Source organism: Mercenaria mercenaria, chromosome 7 (assembly GCF_021730395.1).
Source record: "Mercenaria mercenaria strain notata chromosome 7, MADL_Memer_1, whole genome shotgun sequence".
Taxonomy (NCBI): domain Eukaryota; kingdom Metazoa; phylum Mollusca; class Bivalvia; order Venerida; family Veneridae; genus Mercenaria; species Mercenaria mercenaria.
The window spans coordinates 35,543,025-35,568,650 of NC_069367.1; the positions used below are offsets into that span (position 1 = coordinate 35,543,025).

General features: G+C 33.5%; 1 protein-coding gene across 1 annotated transcript; it reads right to left on the reverse strand.

Moving 5' to 3' along the window:
- Positions 1-12,680: 12,680 nt before the first annotated feature.
- Positions 12,681-24,544, reverse strand: LOC123555499 (carbohydrate sulfotransferase 15-like). Its single transcript, XM_045346107.2, has 9 exons — positions 24,317-24,544; positions 22,070-22,167; positions 21,410-21,493; positions 18,216-18,432; positions 17,331-17,432; positions 16,837-16,993; positions 15,783-15,927; positions 14,393-14,540; positions 12,681-13,093 (listed from the first exon to the last, which is right to left on the reverse strand). The coding sequence occupies exons 1-9, from the start codon at positions 24,408-24,410 to the stop codon at positions 12,912-12,914; spliced, it is 1,227 nt and encodes a 408-aa protein (XP_045202042.2). The 5' UTR covers positions 24,411-24,544; the 3' UTR covers positions 12,681-12,911.
- Between the last annotated feature and the right edge of the window lie 1,082 nt (positions 24,545-25,626).

Genomic DNA, 25,626 nt, shown 5'->3' on the forward strand with positions numbered 1-25,626 from the left:
TTCCTTGCAGGGAATACAATGACCAAACCTTATTCGATCTCGTAAAACTCATTATCAGACGACATGTGGTGTCAACATCTTTGCCACCGAATGTGCAATAATATTCGGACTGTAAAAAGGAAACAAAACAACAGTTAAACTATTGTAAATATGTAGGTCAAATCAGTTCTACAGCAGTCGTATTGACAAAAGTAGATCGCATTATAAGAACAAGACAGTACTCATTTAATAAACCTTTTATGCCATTAATGGTATCAAATGATTCAATTTTAGTCATTAAATCTTTAAAGTTTAAATAACTAGAGCTATCACTGAAGGTGATGAATACCTCAATACCATATGGCACCTAAATTGCATATTTTCTGAAGACACTGACTTTAAAAAGGATCTCAAGACTCAAGTCAAGGTGAAGGTCAAACTTACATGTATATGCACGTGTTCCTTAGGCTCATGATGGTGATGTGCATGTAAAATTATTTAAAAATTTAGAGAGCAGTTTAGAAGATATAACTACAAGTAGATGGACAGACTGATGTGACTCCCATATATAGCCATGATACTAGATCTCTAGGTATGACGTACTTAAGTATTTACATCATGCAAAGTTTGGTATCTACATGCATTTATATCATCCCTCATGTCTCACTTGACATGAGGATCCTACCAATTAAGGTATTCGCCACCTCTCCATGTAAACAGGCCTGAAGACTGACAAAGAAACATGAGACAGCTTTCAGATTTGAATTGGTTTTACTATGTATGACATACTTAAGTATTTACATCATGCAAGTCTTGGTATCTACATGCATATGTACCACCTATCCTGTCCTACTTGGCATGAGGATCGTAACATTTAAGGTATTCGCCACCTCTCCACGTAAACAGGCCTGAGGATTGACAAAGAAACACGAGATATCTTTCAGATTTGAATTGGTTTTTACTACGTATGACAAACTAAGGTATTTACATCATGCAAGTCTTGGTATCTACATGCATTTGTACCACCTCTCCTGTCCTACTTGGCATGAGGATCGAACCATTTAAGGTATTTGCCACCTCTCCATGTAAACAGGCCTGAGGACAAGAAAAAGAAACATGAGATAGCTTTCACATTTGAATTGTATTGGTTTTTCTAACCTATAGGCCATACCAAATTGATTTGTCGTTCGTCGGAACTACCGCATCAATGATTTCATTCCCGAGAAAAAGAAAAAAATTCACCCGCCCGCACGGACGTAAAAATCTCCGAATTTTTTTTTTCATTTTTTTTTATTACGCGGTCCGGAATGATAACGGCAAAACAGGTTATATCGCTGTTTTAATGCGTCAAAGTGATATTGATCGGAATTCATGCGTTCGTAATACATGTAGCCGATGACTCAAACTCAAAAAGTCAGGAATTATGATGTTGTTCATAATTTGTTTTAAATCTGGAGTGTCTGTGCTAATGCCACACTTGGCCTTCGATGTGCCGGTAGATGATGAAGTAGGCACGTTCTACGATTGTTCAATACAGAATACAGTGAAAAGAACAGAGCCCGACTTGTAAGACGTGCACGGGGATTCAGTTAAAAATATTTGGATTAAACATAGAAATATTGTTCAGATAAAGTTTTCAAACTATTTGTTATCAGTTGTTTAGTTCAATATGTTAGATCTAGAGCCAAAGCAAAGTGCTTTCTTTAAAAAAAAAAGATCCTGACTGATCCATCACATTAAATTTAATTGTCTCGGGCCCAAATCATTTTGATTTGAACGTAACTTCTTTAGTACGGCAGTCAGATATTCTGTCAAAATACATATATTCAATTTAAAAAAATGTTTAGCTTTTCAAATAAGTAGTGTAGATATAAAGATAATTTCTGTCGTATTGTAACCCCAATTTTCCCTGTTTGTATATTAATTGGCTGTGAATTGATTGAAAGAAAGAAACTGAAAAAACAGACCTTCCCAACTCAAAATTTGTTGGTCAATCAAAGCACAACAAATAACACTTTTTAAGAGTGGCCATATTGGGCTCATTTTTTGTCCGTCTGTTATCATTTTTGACTGAAATGAACCTCTACCACAAAAACTTAAGCTATCATGATCTGTTAAGAAATTATTCCACAACTCCGTTTGGTCTCATTGGTCAAGTGATTTATTACTTTCCCCTCACCTCTACCGTTTGGAGATTCACTAGGGGCACAAAGTTGCTCATGTGTCGAAGCCATCTAACTGGGTTTCAAAAGATATGTTATTCCACTTGGGTGCCCGTTTTGTATTAAATATTCCTCACCATCCTCTGCTGATAAATGGACACGCATTCAGATTAATGTAGAACAATGAATCAAAATTAAAAATAATACACTCATCCCTTAGTAATTATAAATACAAAATAAAAACAAACTGATTCAGTGAGTTTTGGCAAGAATTTATTTGCAAAACCATTCATGTAGTCTTTAAAACATATAGAAAAGCTATCTACTGTGTTAGTCACACTGTAAATGTTTGATTTCTGTGTTATTCTTAAAGAAATGTTAACTTCATGTATAATCATAACTGGTTATGCCTCCTTTTAGGGTCCAAGCTGGGAAAAAAAAAATTACCCGCTCGCTCCATGTAAAATCTACCCGCCGCTGAAAAAATCAAAATTGAGAAAAAAAAAAAAAATTCGCTCGCTCGCTCCTATTTCTTTTGAAAATTTTCCGAAGAACTATTAATCAATTTGGTATGGCCTATGTATGACGTACTTAAGTATTTACATCATACAAGTCCTGGCATCTACATGCATTTGTACCACCTCTTCTCAGTCCTACTTTGCAAAAGGATCATACCATTTAAGGTATATTGTATTCGCCACCTCTTCATGTAAACAGGCCCGAGGACAAAAGAAACATGTAATAGCTTTCAGACTAGAATTAGTTTACTATGACATACTAAGTAGTGACATGCAAATCTTGGTATCTACATGCATTTGTACCACCTCTCCTGTCCTACTTGGCATGAGGATCGGACCAATTAAGGTATTCGCCACCTCTCCATGTAAACAGGCCTGAGGATTGACAAAGAAACACGAGATATCTTTCAGATTTGAATTGGTTTTACTATGTATGACGTACTTAGGTATTTACATTATGCAAGTCTTGGTATCTACATTATATGTACCACTTCTCCTGTCCTACTTGGCATGAGGGTCGAACCATTTAAGGTATCTGCCACCTCTCCATGTAAACAGGTCTGAGGATTGACAAGGGACCATAAGATAGCTTTCAGACTTGAATTAGTTTACAGTTTACTATGTATGATGCACCTAGAATTGACATGCAAGTTTCGGTATTTACGTGCATTTGTACGACCTCTCCTGTCCCACTTGGCATGAGGATCATACCATTTAAGGTATTCGCCACCTCTCCATGTAAAAAGGCCTGAAGATTTACAAAGAAACATAAGATAGCTTTCACACTAGAATGAGTTTATAATATGACCTTAGTATCGACATGCAAGTCTTCGTAATCGTATCTACATGCACGATTAAAAGTAAATCTGTAGTATGTATTCACACAAAGTTTTGTTTGCAGATGAGTATCGACATCTATATTTTTTCTGTAAATAACAGGTATCATTACTTATTCGTTAGGAAATCTATTACCAGACGGTTAGAAAATCCTTGAGGATTTACTAGCCGTCTGATAAAGGGATCTCAGATCGGCTAGTAGATCTCAGACTAGGCATTCGGTAACCCGGACGGCTAGACACATCCTTATATTAATTTTATCAATTCAATCAGGTTTTCTGAAAATTTATTTGCATGAGTACGCAGCTTATCTGAAGCTCTGATTTAATACTTATAAAGTTAAAAATTCAAATATAATCTGAAAAGTAGATCCCTCGGAAGCACCAAGAACAAAACAAACAGTGAAAATTGCAGACTCAGTTTGACTGAGTCTGTTCATGAGCAGTTATGGAAAATGCAACACTGTCCACGCCCCCTAGCACCGGCTTAAGCAGTATTCAATATTCAAATCTAAATGAGTTGAAATCAATGATCCCGAAGGACCAGAAAATATAACAACACTGAGATGAAGTCGGGGTGACTTTTTATGGCCGCCACACAGCACTTAACACCCGCTGTTGTGCTGTAAATATAATCTGAAAAGTAGATCCCGTGTCAACACTGAAAGACTTTGAAACAGAAATTAGTCAATGCTGAATATTATATGGAAAGTTTCTTGTTTAACAGAAGTGGCTGGGGTACGGCAGCAATTTGCATTCGTTTCTTTTTTCTTTACAGAAACTAGACTTAGGGTTTTTACTGAATAAATTTCATATTCCTGTTAACGAACGCATATATAGGCTATTTGATCTGCAACACAATCTTGACTTGGCCCAAATCTTGAGATAACTTTGCGCCAAAATGAATTATCAAGATAGATCTATATTAATTTAGAAGTATTTACCTCAGTCTTACGTAAAACACCAGATTTTACGATAATTAATTGAAAGGAGATTTTATTCAGTTGTTCTAATGTGTAACAGTATCACCGAAAGACACCAAAAATACTAACGGACTTTGTAAACATTTGTATCATTTCGGCGCGCATGCAGATATTCAGGTGTCAGTATATCCGAACCAACGTTTCTTTTTAAGAAGGAGATACTCAAAGTAAATTTACGAAAAAATATTTAAATTCAATGATATTACAGTATATTCAACAACTTAAATTGAGATATGCGGTCATATTTTAAGTTTGTGTACTCTGGGGCTTGCATTGTGTTTGACATGTTATCAAATGTGGTCATTTACTGAACTTCATTTACTGTTGGATTGTAACCAAACTTGCAACCGAGATAAGTCAGAATTGCATCTTTATGCAACATGAAGCCTGAGGATTGGATGATGTATTGCAGAGTTACTGACCTTTGAAAAATAGTGAAAAATATTTTTTAATCGGATGGCCAAATTCTTTACATAACATCTTAACCATTTAGTCGATCTCTGCCATTCTCCACAGGGCTGTTCCTGGAATGGTCCTCTACCCTTATTGCTTAAACTCTTCCGCTCCGCAACGTGTGGCCATCCAAACTAAATATATGACAGAAAATGTGTCCGTTTCCACCTGACACAGGATGCTTCTTTAAAGTCCTCTACCAGGACTACTAAAACCATCCCCCTCAAGTGCACATAATGGCCACACAAAAAAAAACCAGCCTAATACCGAGAGTACTACATATTATACCGAATGAACAGGAAAAAATAATATATGTTTTTATTTTTTCAAATGCTGTGCCACGATAAAAGTATCTTATTGGAGCATAACAGTTGCAGTCTAATCCACAATTCGTTGCATTACAGCTACCAAACCCAATGGCTGTTTTATCACAAAATACACCCCCCCCCCCCCCCACACACACACTCCCGTAATTACTCCCCAGTCCGTGTTTCTGATTTTACGTCGATAGCATCAAACGTAACTTGTTTGATTGTTGATTTTTAGGAATCAAATCAACGATGCAGGGAAGTATATACCGCTTTATAACAAAACGACTGTAAAATTTAAAGGTCAGTTAGACATTGCACTGAAAAAGTTCGTACAAGAATATAATTTGTAAATTAAAGAGTACAATTGAACATGGAACATAAATTTAAGGTATACATACTCTTTTACACACAAACGAAGGCTCTCATACAATAACTTACAGAATCTGATTCTCTTCGGCGTTATTCACTGATTGACTATACGTATATATCCGATTTTCATATTTATTGTCAGTGTTAAAGTTTTGTCTCGCTCCTTCTTATAAGAAATGTGGCAATATATGGCATATTCCCCTTTAATAGAAAACAAAAATGTCACCGCTATATTATTACAAAGGCGGATTAACCAAGTAAATAGGCATTCCTCATGAATAGCAAGATAAAAACAATCCATCAAAGAATGGTGTTACAACATTGACACCTGGGGTCCATTAAAATGTACTGGATTTCATGATACATGATAGCCATTTCTTCATTCACATCAATTTAATTGTGAATGCTTAATAAATGCATCAATTATTACAGCTAAATTCCTTCGTCTGAGGTCAAGTTGAAAAGAGATTACAACAGATCTCGAAAAAGTCTTACCGTTGTTACGGTCAGTGAATAGAAATGAATACACTTTACCCCAAGTTCTTTTCAGATATATTATAGATTGTTTTCCTAGAAGAGCTGGTCTAATTTTTCCACCAGTCTGAATTCTATCAATGGGATTATTCATTGTGCGTGAAGACCATTGTAAACATACAACTTGCCGTCAAATCACATTATTTACTTGATTTATTTGAAGCCAGATAAAATTGTCTCTGTGGATAATTTGCGAAAGACTGTTTCTGTCTTGTTTAAATAAAGTAGATACTTATTTCATTTTAAGTTATTCTTCTACAGGTAGTCCGCGTTACAGCTTATTCTTTCTGTTAAAATATCTACAGATTGTCTGTAAACTAGAATCATATTACTATAGAAAAAGGTTGTTCATTGTTTATTGAAAATACGTATAATATTTGAGAATTTAATTCACCTACGATGGTGCTGTTTGACATACATGGTATTCACAGACGAGTAGATGCGAAATGTGATAATGGAGGTTAAGTAGATGAAACGAAGTCTGAGTATTTTATTGTAATAATATGTCAAAGAAAAAGAAACTGAAGGTTTGGTTTGATTAAATGTCTTTGTGAGAAAAATTGTACAAGACTACTCAATTTACAAATTAGTTAAATTTACAATGGCACACAATGCAACCAAGCAAAATGCTTGTTGGATTCAGTCTAATGTTAGGTTTGCTATATTTCTCCATTACAGTTTCTTTTTGTTGTGGGCCTACATTGCAATGCATGGCTCAGTGGTTGTGTTTTTGGATGCTTCTAGGAAATCTACTCTTACCTTTTATTTCTTATGGGACACATTTTATTCAAAAGTTCAGACATGGAAAGAAATCGTAAACACACTGTACCTATGTTGCTATAACCTTCTATATATGTATTTATTGATATGACAATCTAAAAGATATGATAATATAAGATCGAAAACTTATTCCCGCGTTATGAAACCTACACATAGCTGACATCACATATGATGGATGATTTTGCGGGACTGCATCTTCGCTGGTCAATTCATTATTCGTCAAAGTGACCCAATATGACACGATGGATCATGTTTCATTCCGGATAGACTGACTTGTAATATATCTTAAATGACTCGACTTGTTTCTTTACTTCTTTTTATAGTAAGTCTTTCCTTTACGAACATTTCATTTTAGAAAACTGTTTTCAATTTGGCGCAATATGTTGTTTTTCCCACCCTCTCACACGGCGGTTAAGATTAATTAAATTAAACAGCAACAAATGTTCTTATATTTATTTTCATATGCTGTGTCAGTTTTACCGTGTTTAAGTTGGTATACGGAATATAATATGTCTCACGAATTCCTGTCACCGTTGTGCACGCTGAGAGTTCCCTACATATTTTAGAGACACACATCAAGGCAATAAACTCCAAATAGAACTAACTGATTTTTTTCATAATTAGCATTCCTGATTGTTATAAAAATGTATCTGACAGCAATTTGTTTGACTGGAATATTTTAAAAAGCTGTCCTGTTTTCCTATAATTTGTAATATTACGTCGGACAACATCGGAATTAAAAAAAAAAGCAGTCTTATAGAGAACCAACAGTGTTCGTGATATTGCTAAGACGGTTTTCACTACAAGAGATATACTACATGCGATTGTGTTGTTTTAAGAGAGATTATATAAAGCGGCTTTTGATGCAAGTGTTTATGATAATTGCCGAGAATACACAGTGAGTCTTGTTATTATTTTAAGCTGCTTAACATTTCATTGCTAAAATATATATTTGTAATAAATGTACTGTGAAATCATTATTTTTCGGTGGGGACTTATTTTGATAATAAAATCCCAGTGAACAAAAACTTCTTATTCAATCTATCGCCAAACGTTGAAATCCACGACATTGGATATTTGTCTGCATCTAATCTGGTTTTTTCGTACCTGCACTTTTCAAATTTTTAATGCTGCATATAGTTTACAGGTAAAACAAAACTGATCATCATTTCCTCTGAAATCAAGAACCGTGTTGAAAAAAAGTCACAAATTTTGATTCATTCATTTTTTTTTATGAAATTCAATCTTATTTCATAACGATTGGCACAGGGTAAAATATATTATCAACCAAATATACAATATTTAAAACAATGTCAAATAAATAACTCATGGAACAGATTGAGCCTGAACCAAACTCAACTGAGCCTATATATTTTTGTATTTGAAAATTATGGCCAGTATGATAGAAGCAAAGCTAAAACAAGAAAATGGGGAAAAATTGGTTTAAGGCATTTTGAACGGTTAAAGTGAGGGACCTATACGGAATTAAACGATAACATTATCACTGTTCCACTTGCATTATTTAAGAAATAATAAATATGTGCCTATATTTTATCAGCTAATAAAATATGGGCAGGAGTTCGGATGCGTAATAATTAAATCACGAGTGCGTAGCACGAGTGATTTAATATTCGCGTCCGAACGACTGCCCATATTTTATTAACTGATAAAATTATTGGAACATATTTATTATTTCGATTCTAACCACGCAAATTCTTCGCATTTTACAGCACTACATTTTAGCGATATGTCATTCGGTTGGCCATATGCTATTATAAAAACCTCCCCACGAATGGAAAGCGTTACATCAAACGGAATTTTCCGATATTCAATAAATTTTAATTAAATTATTAAGTAGTTATTGCCGTGAAAATGTTATTTTTAATAACATCTAAGGTCGGATATAGAAATCAGAGATAAATACTTAATGCAGAGTTTATATATGCAGTTTCTAAAAATAGTACACGTCACCTACATGATGGCACTGAAACATACACGCTAGGACATTGCGGCGGCATATAAACACGTAAACACTTGAGTCTGGAAGATTGGAACATGAATTATGATTTATTTACTGTCAAAGTAGAATCTAGTTGACATTTGTGGTGCCTAGCTACAACGCAGGAATTGTACACTACACACACGACCAGACATAGATGCACTGGTGTTGAAGTTGAAACTTACCGGGCTGAAACATTTTCTTACGGTAAAAATATCATCAAATAAATTCATCAGTTAGAAACTGTTTGTTTCAGAAAATTTGATGTACTTTTTATTACTACTAGCACTGAAAAATCAATTATTTAGTCGGTATTATACTGTATATAATGGAAGCAGAGTAGAATCTCACAGTCATGTTACAATCGTAGGGCGGAATGGAAGAGCTATATTTTATCGTAGATTCATGTATAGGCGAATTCGCTATATGTTTATAAAGCAGCTGCTGCGGATCGTGTTAGAATAGTTGTCATTGAGTCGGCTAAAGGCTGAAAGCCTTTTGACGAGTCCTTGCTATCCAACGATTCTCTAAATGGACCGAATAACATGTGAAGCGATGTAGTTCCATTAGATTTCTCAAATTTCAAACAGTTCACTGCATGAATGAAGTTAAGTTGTGTCAATTCCCTTTGCTATGACCAATATACGATGTAATCTGTCATATTTATGACTTGTAATTGTGCAATTCTCGAATGTAACTCATTAAGCATAAATGTGCATTTTAAGAATTGCGCAGGCTTACAAAGCTTGGGTAACATCCAGCGAAAGACAAAAAAATAGTTCCAGCAGGGCTCCAGATAAGATGCTTATTAGCGTAAATTACGTATAGAAATAATGCAAATACGCATGTCTAATAATTTCTAAGCGTATAAAAACGTATATAAAATTACAGAAACGCACACAGTGCTTTTTTAAAAACAAAATCTGAATCGTCTGGATGCGTTAGGTAACATAGCCGATCAGCCTTAATTCTCCCACATTGAACGTAAACACGCATCGTATGATTTCTATAAACTTTGCGTGGGTTGAATTTTGCAGTCAGTAAACGGATATTTATCGGAAGAAGAAGCTCTTACTGGTTTGTTTAGTTACTATTGATATTAAAAATGATTTTAATTCTTATTTTTCGAGAAATAAACAAATCGGCGAAACATTAAATTGTATTTTCTTGTAGTTTTTGAAATCGAAAGTAGATCGTCTATGTTTGGCGAAACGAAACAACTTTTTTATGAAAAGATTTAAATAAGAGGTAATTTAACCGTAAACTTCAATGTCAGATACTGCCAATTGCTGCTAAATGTCTTCGTATCATCACAATTTAAAATATATTGTTCAAACTGGAGAAAAGTGTAATCGTATCCGGATATAATATTTTGGGTAAATATCGAGCTGTGTTATGAAATTTTAAGAAAAAAACTAAAAATAAACTGAAACTGGTAGACTATACTGTCAGTACATCAATCATTAGCCGACTCAGGCCATTCAGGCCTTTGATTTCTAATTCGTATTGGCCTCCAGCTTTTTGCCACTCTATTACGAATAATAAACTTAAGATCACTATTAAGTCCGTTTATTTATATTATTTTAAGTTAAAAATGATCTTATTGTATCTTTCCTTATACTACTTCATGTTTTTGAGCTGAATATGTCCTCAAATAAAGCACTGTTATGACAACATTAAAGTTTTCTAAATGTAGCATCAAATTGGCAGACGATATGAACTTTTCAAAGATTTGTTCACTTTAAGTAATTGAAGTTAGATAAGATTATTTTCCCCGTCGATATGCATATAAGTATTTATGCACATTATTGCGACATACGTATTAAGAAAACATACTTAACTGACTGACAAGCAGTTACATATAGCCATATTTGTTTACAAAGGAAGTACTTATTTTGCTTTTGATTTTTGAACTGATAAAGAATTTCCTCCACTCATTATGATTACATGTGCGACCTTGACCTCTGCTTGAAGTATATTCTTAACAATAGACCTGAACATCAAACAATCCCCAATTAATTATAACTTGCTCTCATTTTCATTATACACTTTGATGCGTTCGGAACAAATCTTCTAATACAGTTATTTATGGTCATCCATCAATGAAATATCCCAGAGACTTAAGTAGAGAAAGCAGCACAATTCTAATGAAAATTGATATGGCTGTGATTGAATTTAAACTTAGCATATGTCAGGATATAAAATGGTAATAAATCGGTTTTATTCCCACAGATGAATAGAGAATAAGAGGGAATGAGAGAGAGATTCATTTGTTACTTTATTGCAAACTGTTGCTAGATGTTATTGACATCACGAGAAAGAAAAATATTGCAGAGTTTGTTTCCATTTACAGTCAACCCCGCCTATAAAGACCACCATTTGGAGGCACAAAACGTATTCTTTACTGGCAGGTGTTCCTTATTCACAGGCTAGATTGCACTCATTCTATAAGTCTTTAAATAGGAAACAAACCCGGCGGTCTTTAGAGCCAGGTGGTTTCTGCTCATAAGTTGTCTTTAATTAATTATCACAGACATGACTTTATATAAAATTCAGCCATTACATCGCCTTTCTCTTATAATGCGCTAAGTGATATACATACCGAATTTTTCTCAGACAGAGCTATCTATTGCTGTCTTTGAAACTAAGATTGCAAACCCTGTTAAAGACTTTCTCTGTCACATCTTGCGTTATCGTGATATCTGCATTAAGCAGATGTGTTTGATTAAAACATAATATTTGCATTTTCAGTTTTTTGTTTGTTTTTTAAACTCTAAGACTGTTGCTACGTGTTAAGTGTAAAACATAAGATTCAAAAAGCCCTCTGTCTGTTCTTTCTCGAAACATGATAGTATTACGTGAACTTTCCCACAAATCTCTAAAATAGACAGCAAGTTACCGTAGAGAAATTCAACCGCACGGGAAAACCAAACGTTGCTGCAAAAATCCCTGAAATTCCCGAGAGTGTCTTCTTTTTTATCCACAAAAAACATGTTTTGTCTTCTATGGTCACGTGTCTAAGGTGCCCGTTAAGTGACATGTGAAACTTCTTTTGATTTCGTTTTTACGAAATAGGATTCATTTCGTAAAAACAAGATGTTATTTCGTAAAAACGAAATCTTAAAACGAAATGTTATTTTACGAAATAAGATTTCGTTTTTACGAAATAACATTTCGTTTTTACAAAATAAAGTTTCGTTTTTACGAAATAATAATTCGTTTTTAAGAAATCTTATTATATATTATATTTTATATATAAACAAATGCATGCTGATACTGAATGACTGATAAGCCTCATTAGGCTATCTAAATACATTGATTTTGCTTTTATATAACATTGAATTGTGTATGTACGTCTTGTTCCTGTCACTGTATTGATACATTAAATAATAATAAGTTCACTTTCATATGCTGAGGGTAAGTTTTTTTTCTCTAGAATTTCCTGATACTGACGTTACGTCGATTGCACTGCGGGAAACAATGCCATTCAAAGAAAATTGAAAATAATACAGGTACTTTTCAAATAAGCAGAGGAACTTTTCGTTTCTGTTCACTATACTAATATTCTGCCATATACGTTAATGTTTTATTACATGATTTTCAGTCAATTAACGAAATATTAGAGTGATTTATATCTGTTATTTTCAGAGTGAAAATACCAAAAAATTTTCACTGGTAAGAAACTATAAAACGGGTTAATTTAGTCAAAACATGAAATAAAAAGAACGTTTGTTTGTTTTACTTGTAAGACTAAAATATCTTCCATCCACGAACACCATATCTAACGTTTTCAATCGTGGCGTAATATTACATCTGGTGTTCACCCGTGAAAGATATTTCAGTCTTACACAACGGTGACTAAAAACATATATCTCATATGTCATACCAATTGAAATTCAATATAAATCTACTGTGCTAATCACTGATTTGTACAAAAAACATTGTTTATATTTGAAACACTAAGTACTTGAAAATGGATATGCATTTTCAGTTATAATTGAACTTATTGCCTAATAATTTTACGAGTTGATCATTAAACGGCTTGTAAAAGTCATATAATAGTTTGTATGTTTTTTGCCACATCTCCCCAACCTCTACTTTTCGTTGCCAATTTGTATTTGCCTTTGCATGTTGTGCGATCTTTTCCATCAAACGTTTTGGAGGCAACCCTGTAAAAACGGCACTTTGATAACTTCATAAATATCAGATCATACGTAAGCAGTAAGATTTTTTAAGAATGTAAGACGTATAATTTATTTAATCGGATTTGTAAGCTTAGAATTATTGGTCATGATTTCAAAATTACATCATAAAGCAGGTGCATACATAAAAGCATATTATGTCTGGAACAGGATCTAGAAAGCTTTCAAACAGATACGCATTTGACTAGCATGAATTTGCAGTAATAAAGGTTGTTATGATTGATCAGACAGCTTAATATTAGAAAGTTTTAACGGCTGATTTTAAGAGTGATTAAAATGTTATATTCTTGCTCGAAATGTAATACTGATGCAGCGCTATTGATTTTTGGATGATTACCCTTGATAACGCACAAGAAATATAATCAAATCCTGAATTATATTTACATATTTACAGTGGTATAGTTGCTTACTACAAACATGAGTTTGTTTTCTTTCCCGGAGTAGAAGCAAATAAAAAAATGTCACAAGAAATATAATTCATCCTTAATTATATTTACATTTTTACAGTATCAGCTCTCCCGGAGTATCAGAAAATAAAAATAAATGTCATGCTTTCGACCTTTTTAACGTCTAAAAAGAACTGTAAAAGGACTTTCCTTGGTTCAGTTTCATTTTTGTTCGATTTTAAAAGACTTGTTTAGAACGATTACATTTTCGTTGTGTTCGTTTTGGAAAACCCAAATATACTACTAAAAAGCCGTTAAAAGTGAGTACTCTGAAAGTGACTAATGGTACAAACGTATTGACATAAGATTTTGTCAAGATATTCTTATAAATAACGAAACATATCGAGCAGAAGGAAGTACACCGTTGCAACGCTTTTGAAATAAAGAAGAAAATTTACATTCTTCTTGAATTTTTACCAAGATCCATCATTTATTTTCACCCACTTTATCATTTTTTAGTGTCATATAATAAAAAAAATACATTCTACGCCAAACTTGGTAGAAATAGACATGTTGAGAAACGCTTTTGAAATATTGCCTGAAATTTACATTCTTCTTATATTATTATCAACTCATTTGGTTGAAATGAACATGTTGAAAACCTTCACCTAAACTGTGAGCGAGTAGCTTTAGGAAGAAGCATTTTTGATAATATACAAAATTACCGTTTGATTTCCTTCTATATAATACATAAATTAAATGTAAAACTTTTGTAATGCACCACGGAAAGCATATACATACATACATAAAGACAATGACATATAAATGTGCCATAACAATAATAAAAATAATAACATATGTTGAAAAAGCTTCAACTTACCCGTTCCTAAAAAGTTAAATACATCTGTCATGGATTTGTTTTTATCTTTGGCATAGTCTTCTAGTTTAATAATTTTTATTTGTTCTTTTGGGAAAACTCTCAAGTAATCTTCGATGTAAACGTGGTAAAAACCAAGATGTATTCTCACCTGTAATTACATGAAATAACCATGAGGTAATCACAATATGAACACGTGTAGCTTATAAAACTCTAAAGAATTGCAAAATCAGTTTTTACTACATGTATTTATTGGGCATCAGAACAATCAGCTAGCTATTATGTGATGTCAATAATGTTACTTGCATGGCTGGTGATGATTTTTTTAAAATTGTAATCATCAATATTCTTTCTACAATGAGCCAAAATTAAATTGAAAAAGTAAACTTTTGGGTGGACTAATCATAAGTAATTTGTCTTACTTCTGGCGTAAAAGATTAATATATGAATGGAGAATTACCTGTTTTGATAAATAAAAATGAGCCGTGCCATGAGAAAACCAACATAATGGGTTTGCGACCAGCATGGATCCAGACCAGCCTGCGCATCCGCGCAGTCTGGTCAGAATCCATGCTGTTCGCTTTCGAAGCCTATTGCAATTAAATAAACCTTTAACGAACAGCATGGATCCTGACCAGACTGCGCGGATGCGCAGGCTGGTCTGGATCCATGCTGGTCGCAAAGCTACTATGTTGGTTTCCTCATGGCACGGCTCAAATATCTTGTATTGCTACATATGTACGGAGTGAACTATGGTCATATATCAGGATATTATTAAATCTATAATAAAAATCTATTCCATTGCTCACATGATTGGTGATAAAAAATCAAACTGGCGCGAAAATATTAACCTGTCGAGAATCTTCAAATGCGAAATTGCAGGGGTTAGTTCACCAGTGACATTTTAAGAATTTAAGACGTCAAAATTTCAATCTTTTGACTATTTTACATGTAACTTATTTTACAAGACTAAGTAATCTGTGAGCTGTTGAAGTTCTTTTAACGCAGTTAAGGCTTGAGGTTCGGTTATTATGCGAATGCATTAATCTTGGGTTACCCATCAGTCAATACCACTTTCCTTTAAGTCAATAATCCTCAAATCGCTCTACTAAGAATAATTGTACAAAAAATATGCTATTTTGATTCTAAAGTCAAGTCGTGTATTTAGACAGACTTGTTTTAATCGTTATAAAATTCATAAAGAAGGTTCGTTGTTTATTGATAATTCCACAGCGATTCACTGCTGGAACGCTTCAGGGGTTTGCACAACATAAAGTGCTACTACACATGTTGATTAAATAGACGACTTGAAAACTAGAAATTATTAGTTTAACTGTGTGAACATTTTGTGTGAAGTTTCGCTTTATTCGTTGAATACATTTTGCCGGTTTACCGTATAATGAAAGAAATATGCGCAATATCGCAAGCTGTGAATCTTCAAGCAGCTAGAAAACAAGCCAGTCATAGCCACGACTCTGTTGTGGAAATCTGCTGCACTGGCATATTCTTTGTTAAAGTAGATATAGTCAGAATACAGTCTGAAAACAGTAAAGATATCCCGAATACAGTCTGAGAGCATATTTTTTGTTGAAGGTTACACAGCCCAAATACAGTCTGAAAGCAGTAAATATATCCAGAATACAATCTGAAAGCATTTTTTTGTTAAAGTAGATATACCTAGTAGCCCGAATACAGTCTGAAAATATATTTTTTGTTAAATTAGAAAAAGCCCAAATACAGTCTGAAAGCAGTAGAAATAGTCCGAATACAGTTTGAAAGCGAATTTTTTGGTAAAGTAGATATTGCCCGTATACAGTGTGAAAGCGAATTATATATAGGTCTAATACAGTGCGAAAGCGAATTTTTTGTTAAAGTAGATATAGCCCGAATACAGTGTGAAAGCATATTCTTCTATCAATATGTAAATATTGCAAGGATATGCAAATGCAAAAAAAAAGATAAAATGCCAAATGTAAGGAATGCATTGAAGACTGAAAGCGCAATGATACGTTGCTGTCCGGTACCTACACTACGTAAGCTGCCTAAAGATAAATCCCTTCACCCAAATAATTTCTGTCAAATGCAACGAATAGATGTTAATTAGGAAAGTCTGTTTTGTCTTCTGTTTTTTCCTATGTAATCATGAAAATGCCGTATTACATTCTAGTCCTTTCATTTAATGAAAATGAGTCGATGAAACTAACATAGTTTGTACACTCATCTATACAAAGCAAATATTTTATACTTGCAACTTGTATTCAAATATCTTTATATTCACTTATTATTATCCATTAAATCAAGGAAATGCAAGATGCTAACTAGTTAACTAAAGATGCATTTTTAATGTACAATTTGGTTCTGCCTTTGCATCATACTTTTGTCCACTCTCTTTGTATTTGCCACGGCATATAAAGTAAAGAAATCGGACACAAAGTTAGCATAATTACCTTGATATGGGATTTCTTAATATAATGATTATTTTTGTGTGTTTATTCAAGTGATAAATTATGTTTGCGTTTGTAAAAGGGGGTGTCGTCATATTTTTGCTTTTCTCTGCTCGCAACAAATTGCTGTTGTCCCAAAGAGTGGAAGCACTACAATCACCTGAAATAGAAGGATGTGTATGCTTGCTTCATCTTTATACATATGGTTTTATTCTCAAATCTCGCTCTTACACCCCCCCCCCCCCCCCCCCCCCCCCCCAATACACAACACACACTCCCCCATCCTCAATGTTTCTATTTTAGAAGACAGCGAAAAAAATACTCCCCGCTGGATGAATCCGTTAGACATGTAACAAAAACCACAAGTCATTAATTGTGCTTCGGAAAGATGTTTGGCAGTAAATGCCGTATACCCGATCGGTTATAGGTCGAAACTCTTTTCTTTTAGTATTATAGACGCCAATATAAACATCGAAAATAAACATAAAATGTATTACCAAATATGGCGTTATGATAGCCGTCTGCCTCTATTCTTGATATATCTTTCTGTACAGCACTGTCAAAATAAACCAGATAGTCCGAAAGTTGTTTCTTTACCCCTAAAATGAACACATACCATTCATCAATAATGACAATAATTTCCACTGCTTCGTTCTCTGACAAACTTTTGTTAAAGACACACCACCGAATAACTGTATTGTTTTGCGTTTCCATGACGGTAATTATACATAACTGAAAGATAAAAAAAACACTAGTATCTAGGCCGAAAATACAGTATGTGTTTAATTTCTAAACATTGTAACAGTATGCACAACACTTGAAACATCCAATTTGTTTTAGACCACACATTGCTTCTACAGTGTAAGATAGATAATTTAAATGCGTACAAACCGACAGTATGACACATGGCCGTAGGAGGAAACTGATTTCTTTTCCACAGGAAAAGGAACTCAGAGACTTAGAAAGTAATAATCAAACGGGCTGCATGGTTTAATATACTTCCTATAATATGAAATAAGGCACCGCCTAGAATGTGGATTAATCGTATATTTATATATCCTTTTACAAAGAAACTATTCACTACTCAAAAGAAAGTTAAAATTCGCGAGAACCTATTCACTTGAAACAGCAAGTTTACATTTAGTCTCATCATACCTGTTAGAGCGCGAATATCATACTTCGCAAAATTTACGGGAAGCCGGTGTCACGGTGACGTCATTCGTCGCGTTTCCGTACTGGCATTAGGATTTTCTCTTTTATTTGCACTCAGCGCAGAAACTTGACGGTCTTTACACTTCCTTACTGTATAAAAAATATATTTTCAGTTGCATATACATTTTCAAATCGAAAAAGAAATATGAAAAGACATGTCGGCATGTTACCTCCAGTAAATCGTTTTCTTGTTATCCAATGAGGCTCTTTAGGACATTTATCTGATATCAAAGGATGCTTGACTAGTCTTCTGAATAAATCTGTTGTTCCACATTTAGGTGCTCCTACAAGGTAGAAATAAGGAAGACATCTAATGCACATGCGCGAGTTTGAATCAGCTTCTCGCCAACAAGGATTTTTGAAATCTTGTAGAAACGGCAGGTGTTCCTATCATGAAAAAGAACAACATCAAAGTCTGAAGTCTACATGAACTGTATTCTAACAATGTAACACCAAGTCGACTGTGACAAATATGCCGACTGTAACTCGATATCTATTCATGCTATTATGCATATTTACACAAATGTGTATCATATTAAATTTGATAATTATTGATTATGTTCTATATTAACGTTGTTTTTTTTTCATTCTATAGCGATTAAAAAAGACATGTATGTGTGATTGATTTTAAGTTCATTGATTTGATAACGTGCTATTTCTGTAAACGTTATTCCCAAATATTCACCTTGCAAACATTTCCTACGATATAATTATCTAGTCTTTAGAGAGCTAGATATAACTGCAACTTAACGAGTACAACTTCAAAAATGCGAATATGTATATACTTTTGTCTTTTTGAAATTGGACTGGTTAAATTGCAATTATAATTCAACTTTTAAGTTAAATGTTTAGAGAAATTAGATTTTGTGTCGATACACATTGTTTCAAAGCAAGAACCTGTTGTATTCAAACATCATCAAACAATATGGACAGCGTCACTGTTTAAAACCATTCGCGAGGAAGTTACGAAAACAGATTGTAATCTCCATACTTATTAGAACGATGATGAAACGGTTCGTGAGAATCGCAAATATTTCCGTAAACCTGTACTTACAAGAAACGATAATCGCAGGTTCCTTGAAAACTTAAGATATTTAAAACGAAAGCACTAATGTGTATTATGATAAAACTTTTGAAAGGTTATTTCGTTGATTATATGGTTCTGATCAATCGAAAATTATGCACAATTTATTAAGCAAAATTTATTCTTTATTGTCTATTTATCATGTGCATGCGTGTGTGATCTCTATAACTCCAGCGTATTTTTGTTTGAAGTATTATTATAAGTCATTAAGTTTTACATTTCTTGGTTTAGCAACCAGTGCGATGATTCTTACAGCATGTAACTGTGTCGTCCATCTTTTAGATTTTTTTTAATAAGCTGTATCATGATATACCAGAAAATCGTTCATACTAATCTATAACAGTCTATTTAACAAGTTATTAAACTGTTACAAAAAAATCAAGGAAGTAAAAATATAAATGTTTAATACATGCTATATGTATGTGTATCAACAGACGAGAAACACTATAAATTAACGGTAAGAGTAAATATGGACTATTAATGAATAATTTAATCAATAAAGTACTCAACGTTTGGTTAATATATATGATTCAGTTTAACCAAGACATTCCCGACATTGCTGTCTTAGCCTCACTGAAACTTATTCTTTGGGCAAAACCCTAATTTAAACCAGCATTTGTCGTATAAATTCTCTCAACTATAATACATTGTAATGCTGATCACACGTATGGGCAAGTTAACCATTCGGAATTCAGTTGTTTTCCTTCATGCAAACTATCTCTATATATTCAATGTATCCTCGAGATCCAGTTAACTTTCAGAGATAGAAAATATAGCTTCTCTGGTCCCAACCAGTTTAAAAGACTAAAATGTCACTACTGATTTGTGAGAGATGAAAACATAGATTTGAGTATATATGCAAATTGTGAACAAGTACAAATGTGTAGTACAACTCGAGTGTGTATATAAATCAGCTTCGAAACTATTCTCATTGAGTTAGTGTGTGCGTGCTCGTTCATATTGCTAGGCGCTTTGCCGTACTTGGTCCGGTGTAGTGTGGTTGTGACTTAGTTCGTATAAATTCTCTACTATATAATAATTTATAATGCGAACTTGTTTCCTTACGGATCTCACATATGGAAAAGTTAACCGTTCGGAATTTAATTAAATCTCTTCTTGCAAACTATCTCTAGCTCAATATCCAGTTAACTTTCATAGAGAAAAATAGCTTCTCTGGTCCGAATCAGTTAAAAAGACTAAAATGTCACTACTGATTTGTGAGACATGAAAACAGAAATTTGATTATATATGCAACATTTGAACCAGTACGAATGTATAGAACAATTCGGGTGTGTATATAAAACAGCTGCATTGAAATTTATTTTATGGGGTCAGTCATAAAACTGATATATATTTAAGTCTATAGGAAGCTGCTTTTTCATAATGAATCAACTTCTGTGGAAAATAATTATTAATTCCGTAAATTATTTTAATATGCATCTGTTATATCATTGCTAAACGTAATATGAGTCTAACTCAAATAGCAGAACAATTGTTGCAGAATTATGTCATGGTCGCTGTATGCAGCTTAACGTAACAGCAACATAACCTTGCACACTTGCATTGTTTAAAATTGGAGGTGGCCTGGGGTTCGGGGACTCTACAGAGGGAATTCAGTATGGTTACGCATGCTTTGCCTTGTACATTTACAGCTGAACCTGCCTGAGCGGTCACCTCTGTTAGGCAATCACTTGTTTTAAGCAGCCAGTCAACCTACTGCCCAAATTGAGTTTCTGTTCTAATTTCAACCTCTTTTAGCCACCTGCCTTTAGCAGCCAGATAATGCTGCTCCCTTGCCTGGTTGCTTAACACAGGTTCGACTGTATAAAACATACTTTTTTTGCAGTGGTAAAAAGTATAAGTGATTTACATGTTTCTCCAGAGAGCCTCAGTAGTGAAAAACAGTTCAAATTGGAAGTAGCATTTTATAAAATGTTGCCATATTTAAACAATATACATGTTTTAAAAACACACATGAGTCGTTGGAGCAACAGTCTTGGGACGGAAATTGCAAAACGTTGAATAAGCTACCATCTGGCAGAAAGGAATCGGTTTCTTGATAATATATGTTTCTTTTTTACTAAAACATTAAACATTAATACTCTACTACGAAAACCAGAACTGACTCGTGTTCTAAAATGCAGGTTGGCTTCGGAAAAGGTCGAAGATGTTCCCGCAGTTTCAAGTGAAAACATCATTGAATTTGAAATTGACAACCGACGACCTCATTATTTTTCTATAGTACAGATGACATTAAAACAGATATTAACAAGCACCAACCGTTTTTTCAGGAGTTGTATCCAGCCTTCTGTAAGTTTCAGCGTGTCGTCTGTTCTCTGTCTCTGTAGGATGGGGCGTTTTGGCCTGAAAAGGCACAAAAATAAAGCCTTGGTAAAAGAATTTATCAGAGTGAAAAACGTCAGGCACAAGCCATCAAGAACATATTTTCCGGGTGCAATTCAATAAATACATAGCCGAAATACATAAATATGGTATGGAAACACGCGAGATATATGACAACATGAATGCAATAAAATGACCTGTAAATGCACAAAAACAAAAGCTTGATAAATGAAATCAATAGAGTGAAAAACTTCAGGGACAAACCATCAAAAATATATTTTCCAAGTGCGCAAGCGTGTAGTAACATCTTGGAAATATTAAAAAATAGAGACCCGGCATGCCAATCTTGCTAATGCCTTAAATAAACTGGTAAGTGTTAGAAAATGTTAGATTGATGAATGAAATGAAAATGATATAGGAATTCATATAGAAAATGCTATAAGATGATAACAATAAAGACAAATTTATATAATATATACAAGGTACGAGGACAATACATCACATATTCAGTGGTTTGGGACGTCATATGAAAACCGACGACTTCAACATTTTTATATAGCAACGATGACATTAAAATGGAAAATCACATCCACAAACCGCTTTTACAGTAGTTGTATCCAGCCTTCTGTAAGTTTCTGAGAAATTCGAACCATTCAGCTTTTCTCTCATAGGTGGAATGTCTTTTTGCTGAAACTCTGAGAAAAAATACGAATGAAAGAAACGGTCACTTCTAGTATAAGACAGAAAGCAGCGTACCAAATGCATAAACTTTGCTTTATTGATAACCGAAACGTTATGACACGTCTATATCGATGATGTTTGATAGCTGTTAGCCTTAAATGTTTGTTTATCAAATCAAGGAGATAAATCTGTATTTCATTAAAAAAACAAATCAGTATTGTGTTGACTTTTCCCGCGAAAAAACAACATTATTTATCTTTTCGCATATCGTCCATGTTTATTTAAGGGATTGAATAATCTTAAAATATTATGTCATGCTAAATAAACTGTGTCCACGGAATTCCTTATCATATATCAGACGTCATATTTTCATCTGCGAACATGTAATAAACAGAACATTTGATACGCGTTCGTGAAAATATCGGTTGTCTTCTGTTGCAGTTCAATTATTTCATCTACGGCAATTAACGAATATTCTCTAATAGGAAAATGTAACTTTTGCCTTTGACAGATAATTATCTTAATACCGACCATTATTTCTCTTGTGACACGCCCAAAGGATGAAATGAACTGCAATGGAAGTTTTAGTCTAAAATTATTTTTCTGCAGGTGCTTTCTCAAAAACAAACAAAATTTATTTAATGACATGTTCCACAGTCTGTTCCACAATCTAAACGAAGACACAGGTAAACGTAATAGACTCGCATCAAAGCATTGCGGCTAAACATATGAATATGTTTTGCTCTGATAAGCTAAAGATGGAAACAAAAAAAAATATGTCCCTCATTTATCTAATAAATATTGATGTGAGAGAAAACGTATGTTTTGAGATAACAAACAGTTCTTTAGCAAATATATATATATATTATATTAATAACTATATATGTGAATGTTATTCTAACGCACCCCTAGACGTTTAATCGTTCTTCCTTAGAAATCGGATTTTTGTTTATCAGAAGCCATATATAAATTTTCTAACAACATTAATGAAATATTACGGAGAGCAACTACAGTAACAAATGCACTGCGTAATTGCCAATCAGATCATGCGTGAAAACAACTAAAAGAAGTCTTTTCACTACTTCTCTTGATTTACTGCTGATATACAAACATGTGTTTTCTTCTTTTCGACTATTGCAGTAAGGCATTCACACACATTCAATTCTTTTTGTAAATAATGTGTGTGTAGTGTAACACATTGACAGCCAATAAAGTCCGCCTGACTGTTTCAAGTACATTTTCTTTCGCAGAGTACAGAACTGTTATATTATGTGAGTATGTTCCATTGTATTGGCGGAGAAACTGGCTGTGTAAATGTAACATAATTGCATTGTAGCTAACTTTTTGATTCTTCTTTTTTGATATCTATTGGTTTACTTTATAACATTTAGATCATTAGAAGGAACGCATCCAAGAAAAACTATATCATTAGCCATAATATCTACATTAAATTATTTTGACGGGACAAGGAATTATCAATTTCTTTTGAACAAAGACTGTCAAATTTCACAAAACACTTGACATATATAAACAGATATGAAATGCCAAATTCCAAATAAGACCCATGGAGTAAAAGGTGTACATGATTATGAATAAAGGCATAATTATTACTGAAACCGCTTTCGACTGTAGACAGTACATGCTGTATAAGTATGGTATAACAGAATGCGGAAATACTTTTCAAAATATGTTCTTATGATAAGTCCATATGTGGTGGCTGATTGGTTAGGGCAGCATCTGTCAAGAAATTCATAAACAGTAGATAAAACCAACAATGATTATTTTGTACTGACAAAAACAAAAATTGAAATGTTTGGAATGGTGTTTCACGTGATTTTTGAAACTTCAAACAATAATCACCATTTTTAATCTAACAGCGATATTTAAAGCGTCAAACTCATCGGCTTTGAACACTGGGCTACTGGTGCTTCGGGTTTTTTTTTTAAATAGTCATCCTTAGTCTGGTACATCTGTCATTGCCAAAAAAATCCTAGTTTTGTTATATCGCCAAAAGTGCAAAATATTAATGGTTTTGTCTATATGACTATTTCTGTACTTTTCTGAAAAATACATGTGTCTTTATATAGTAGATATATTTATAAATTATAATACTTATTTCCATTTCTCAACAGTATTATATAATTTAAAACAAATGTAACGTACCATTTTTAGATAGCGGTGTCATTCTCACAGTGAAACAAAACGCGAAAAATACAGCGAGAATAATTATCAAGCTGTATTTTGCCAGATTTTCCATTATTTTAATATATTCCTTTCAAGTAGCTTAAAAACAATTGATTTAAAATAACCGTTTCATAAAATGTTTGTTTCGTCGGTCTTTATAGAATACCACATCATACTATATTGTATCATAATCATCGATAATACCGCCTCCGAGACGATTAAGTCGTCAATGTTTCAAAAGTTACAGACCCCCGAAATTCTGTATTTCATAAAGATCGAAATTATATATAAATCATGGCATCTAAAAAAATGTAAAACAATGTGTGATATTAATTTTGGGCCTAGGTAATCCAGTTTCGAACTGTATGTCGATTTTATAAACTCAAATATTCTGCCGTATTCATAAAGCATCTTCAGTATAAGTTTTGACTTAAGTTGAAGATTTTACTTAAGTTTGTGGTGATTTCAGCTTAAGTCTAAGTAAAAACTTCAGTCCTATTCTTAAAACAGCTTAAACTTAAGATACGTAAGAAATGACTTAAGTCAGAACACAAAATGGCGTCGTGAGTACGATTAAAGTGTTTCAGATAAAAGCACTTTAAACATAATTGTGCATGTTGTTTCTGTCTGAAATTAATGTTGTTTTTTAATGTTTTCGTCCACAATAAAAGCCAAGAATTACTTATTAAGTTGTTTTATGAATAACAAATATACTTAAGTAAAATAAATTTCTTACCTAAGTAATACTTAAGTAAATAATCAATTTCTTATACTTATACTTAAGATGCTTTATGAAGACGACCCCAGGTCTAAAATAGATCCAGTAGAAAAAATTGAACCTATTAACAAGGCTTCTCTATGATTTGACCTAGCCACATAGTCTTTGGTTTCAAAATCTGCCGAGAAGTTCTTACAAAGTTTCATTACAATTGGGTTAACATTGAAACCTCTGGAGTATTAAAATTGAAATCATGAACGGCGGACGACGACGGACGATGGACACACTGCTATTTCAATAGCTCACTGTGAGCACTTTGTGCTTAGATGTGCTAAAATTCGGCTGTGCAACTCCTAATGTTAAATAACATTCCTATTCTATTTCAGGGGCCGTTCAATAGTCTTGGTGATATTTATAACACAACATTTTCTCTGATGAACATACGACCAGAAAAAGTAAAATTATACCCACCCCCATCGCATGGTGGTGGCTTAATAAGCCAGTCCTTACCGTTGTACGCACGTTTATCCTACCGCACTGATTTGGGTTTACAGCTAATTTCATTAGTCGC

Coding starts and splice junctions, on each gene's coding strand:
- LOC123555499 (XM_045346107.2), bottom strand. CDS start 24,410: ATGGAAAATCTGGCAAAATACAGCTTGATAATTATTCTCGCTGTATTT. Junction 18,433..21,409: donor ATACAACTCCTGAAAAAACG/GTTGGTGCTTGT, acceptor TTTTCATGATAG/GAACACCTGCCGTTTCTACA. Junction 17,433..18,215: donor AAGAAAACGATTTACTGGAG/GTAACATGCCGA, acceptor TGTTCATTTTAG/GGGTAAAGAAACAACTTTCG.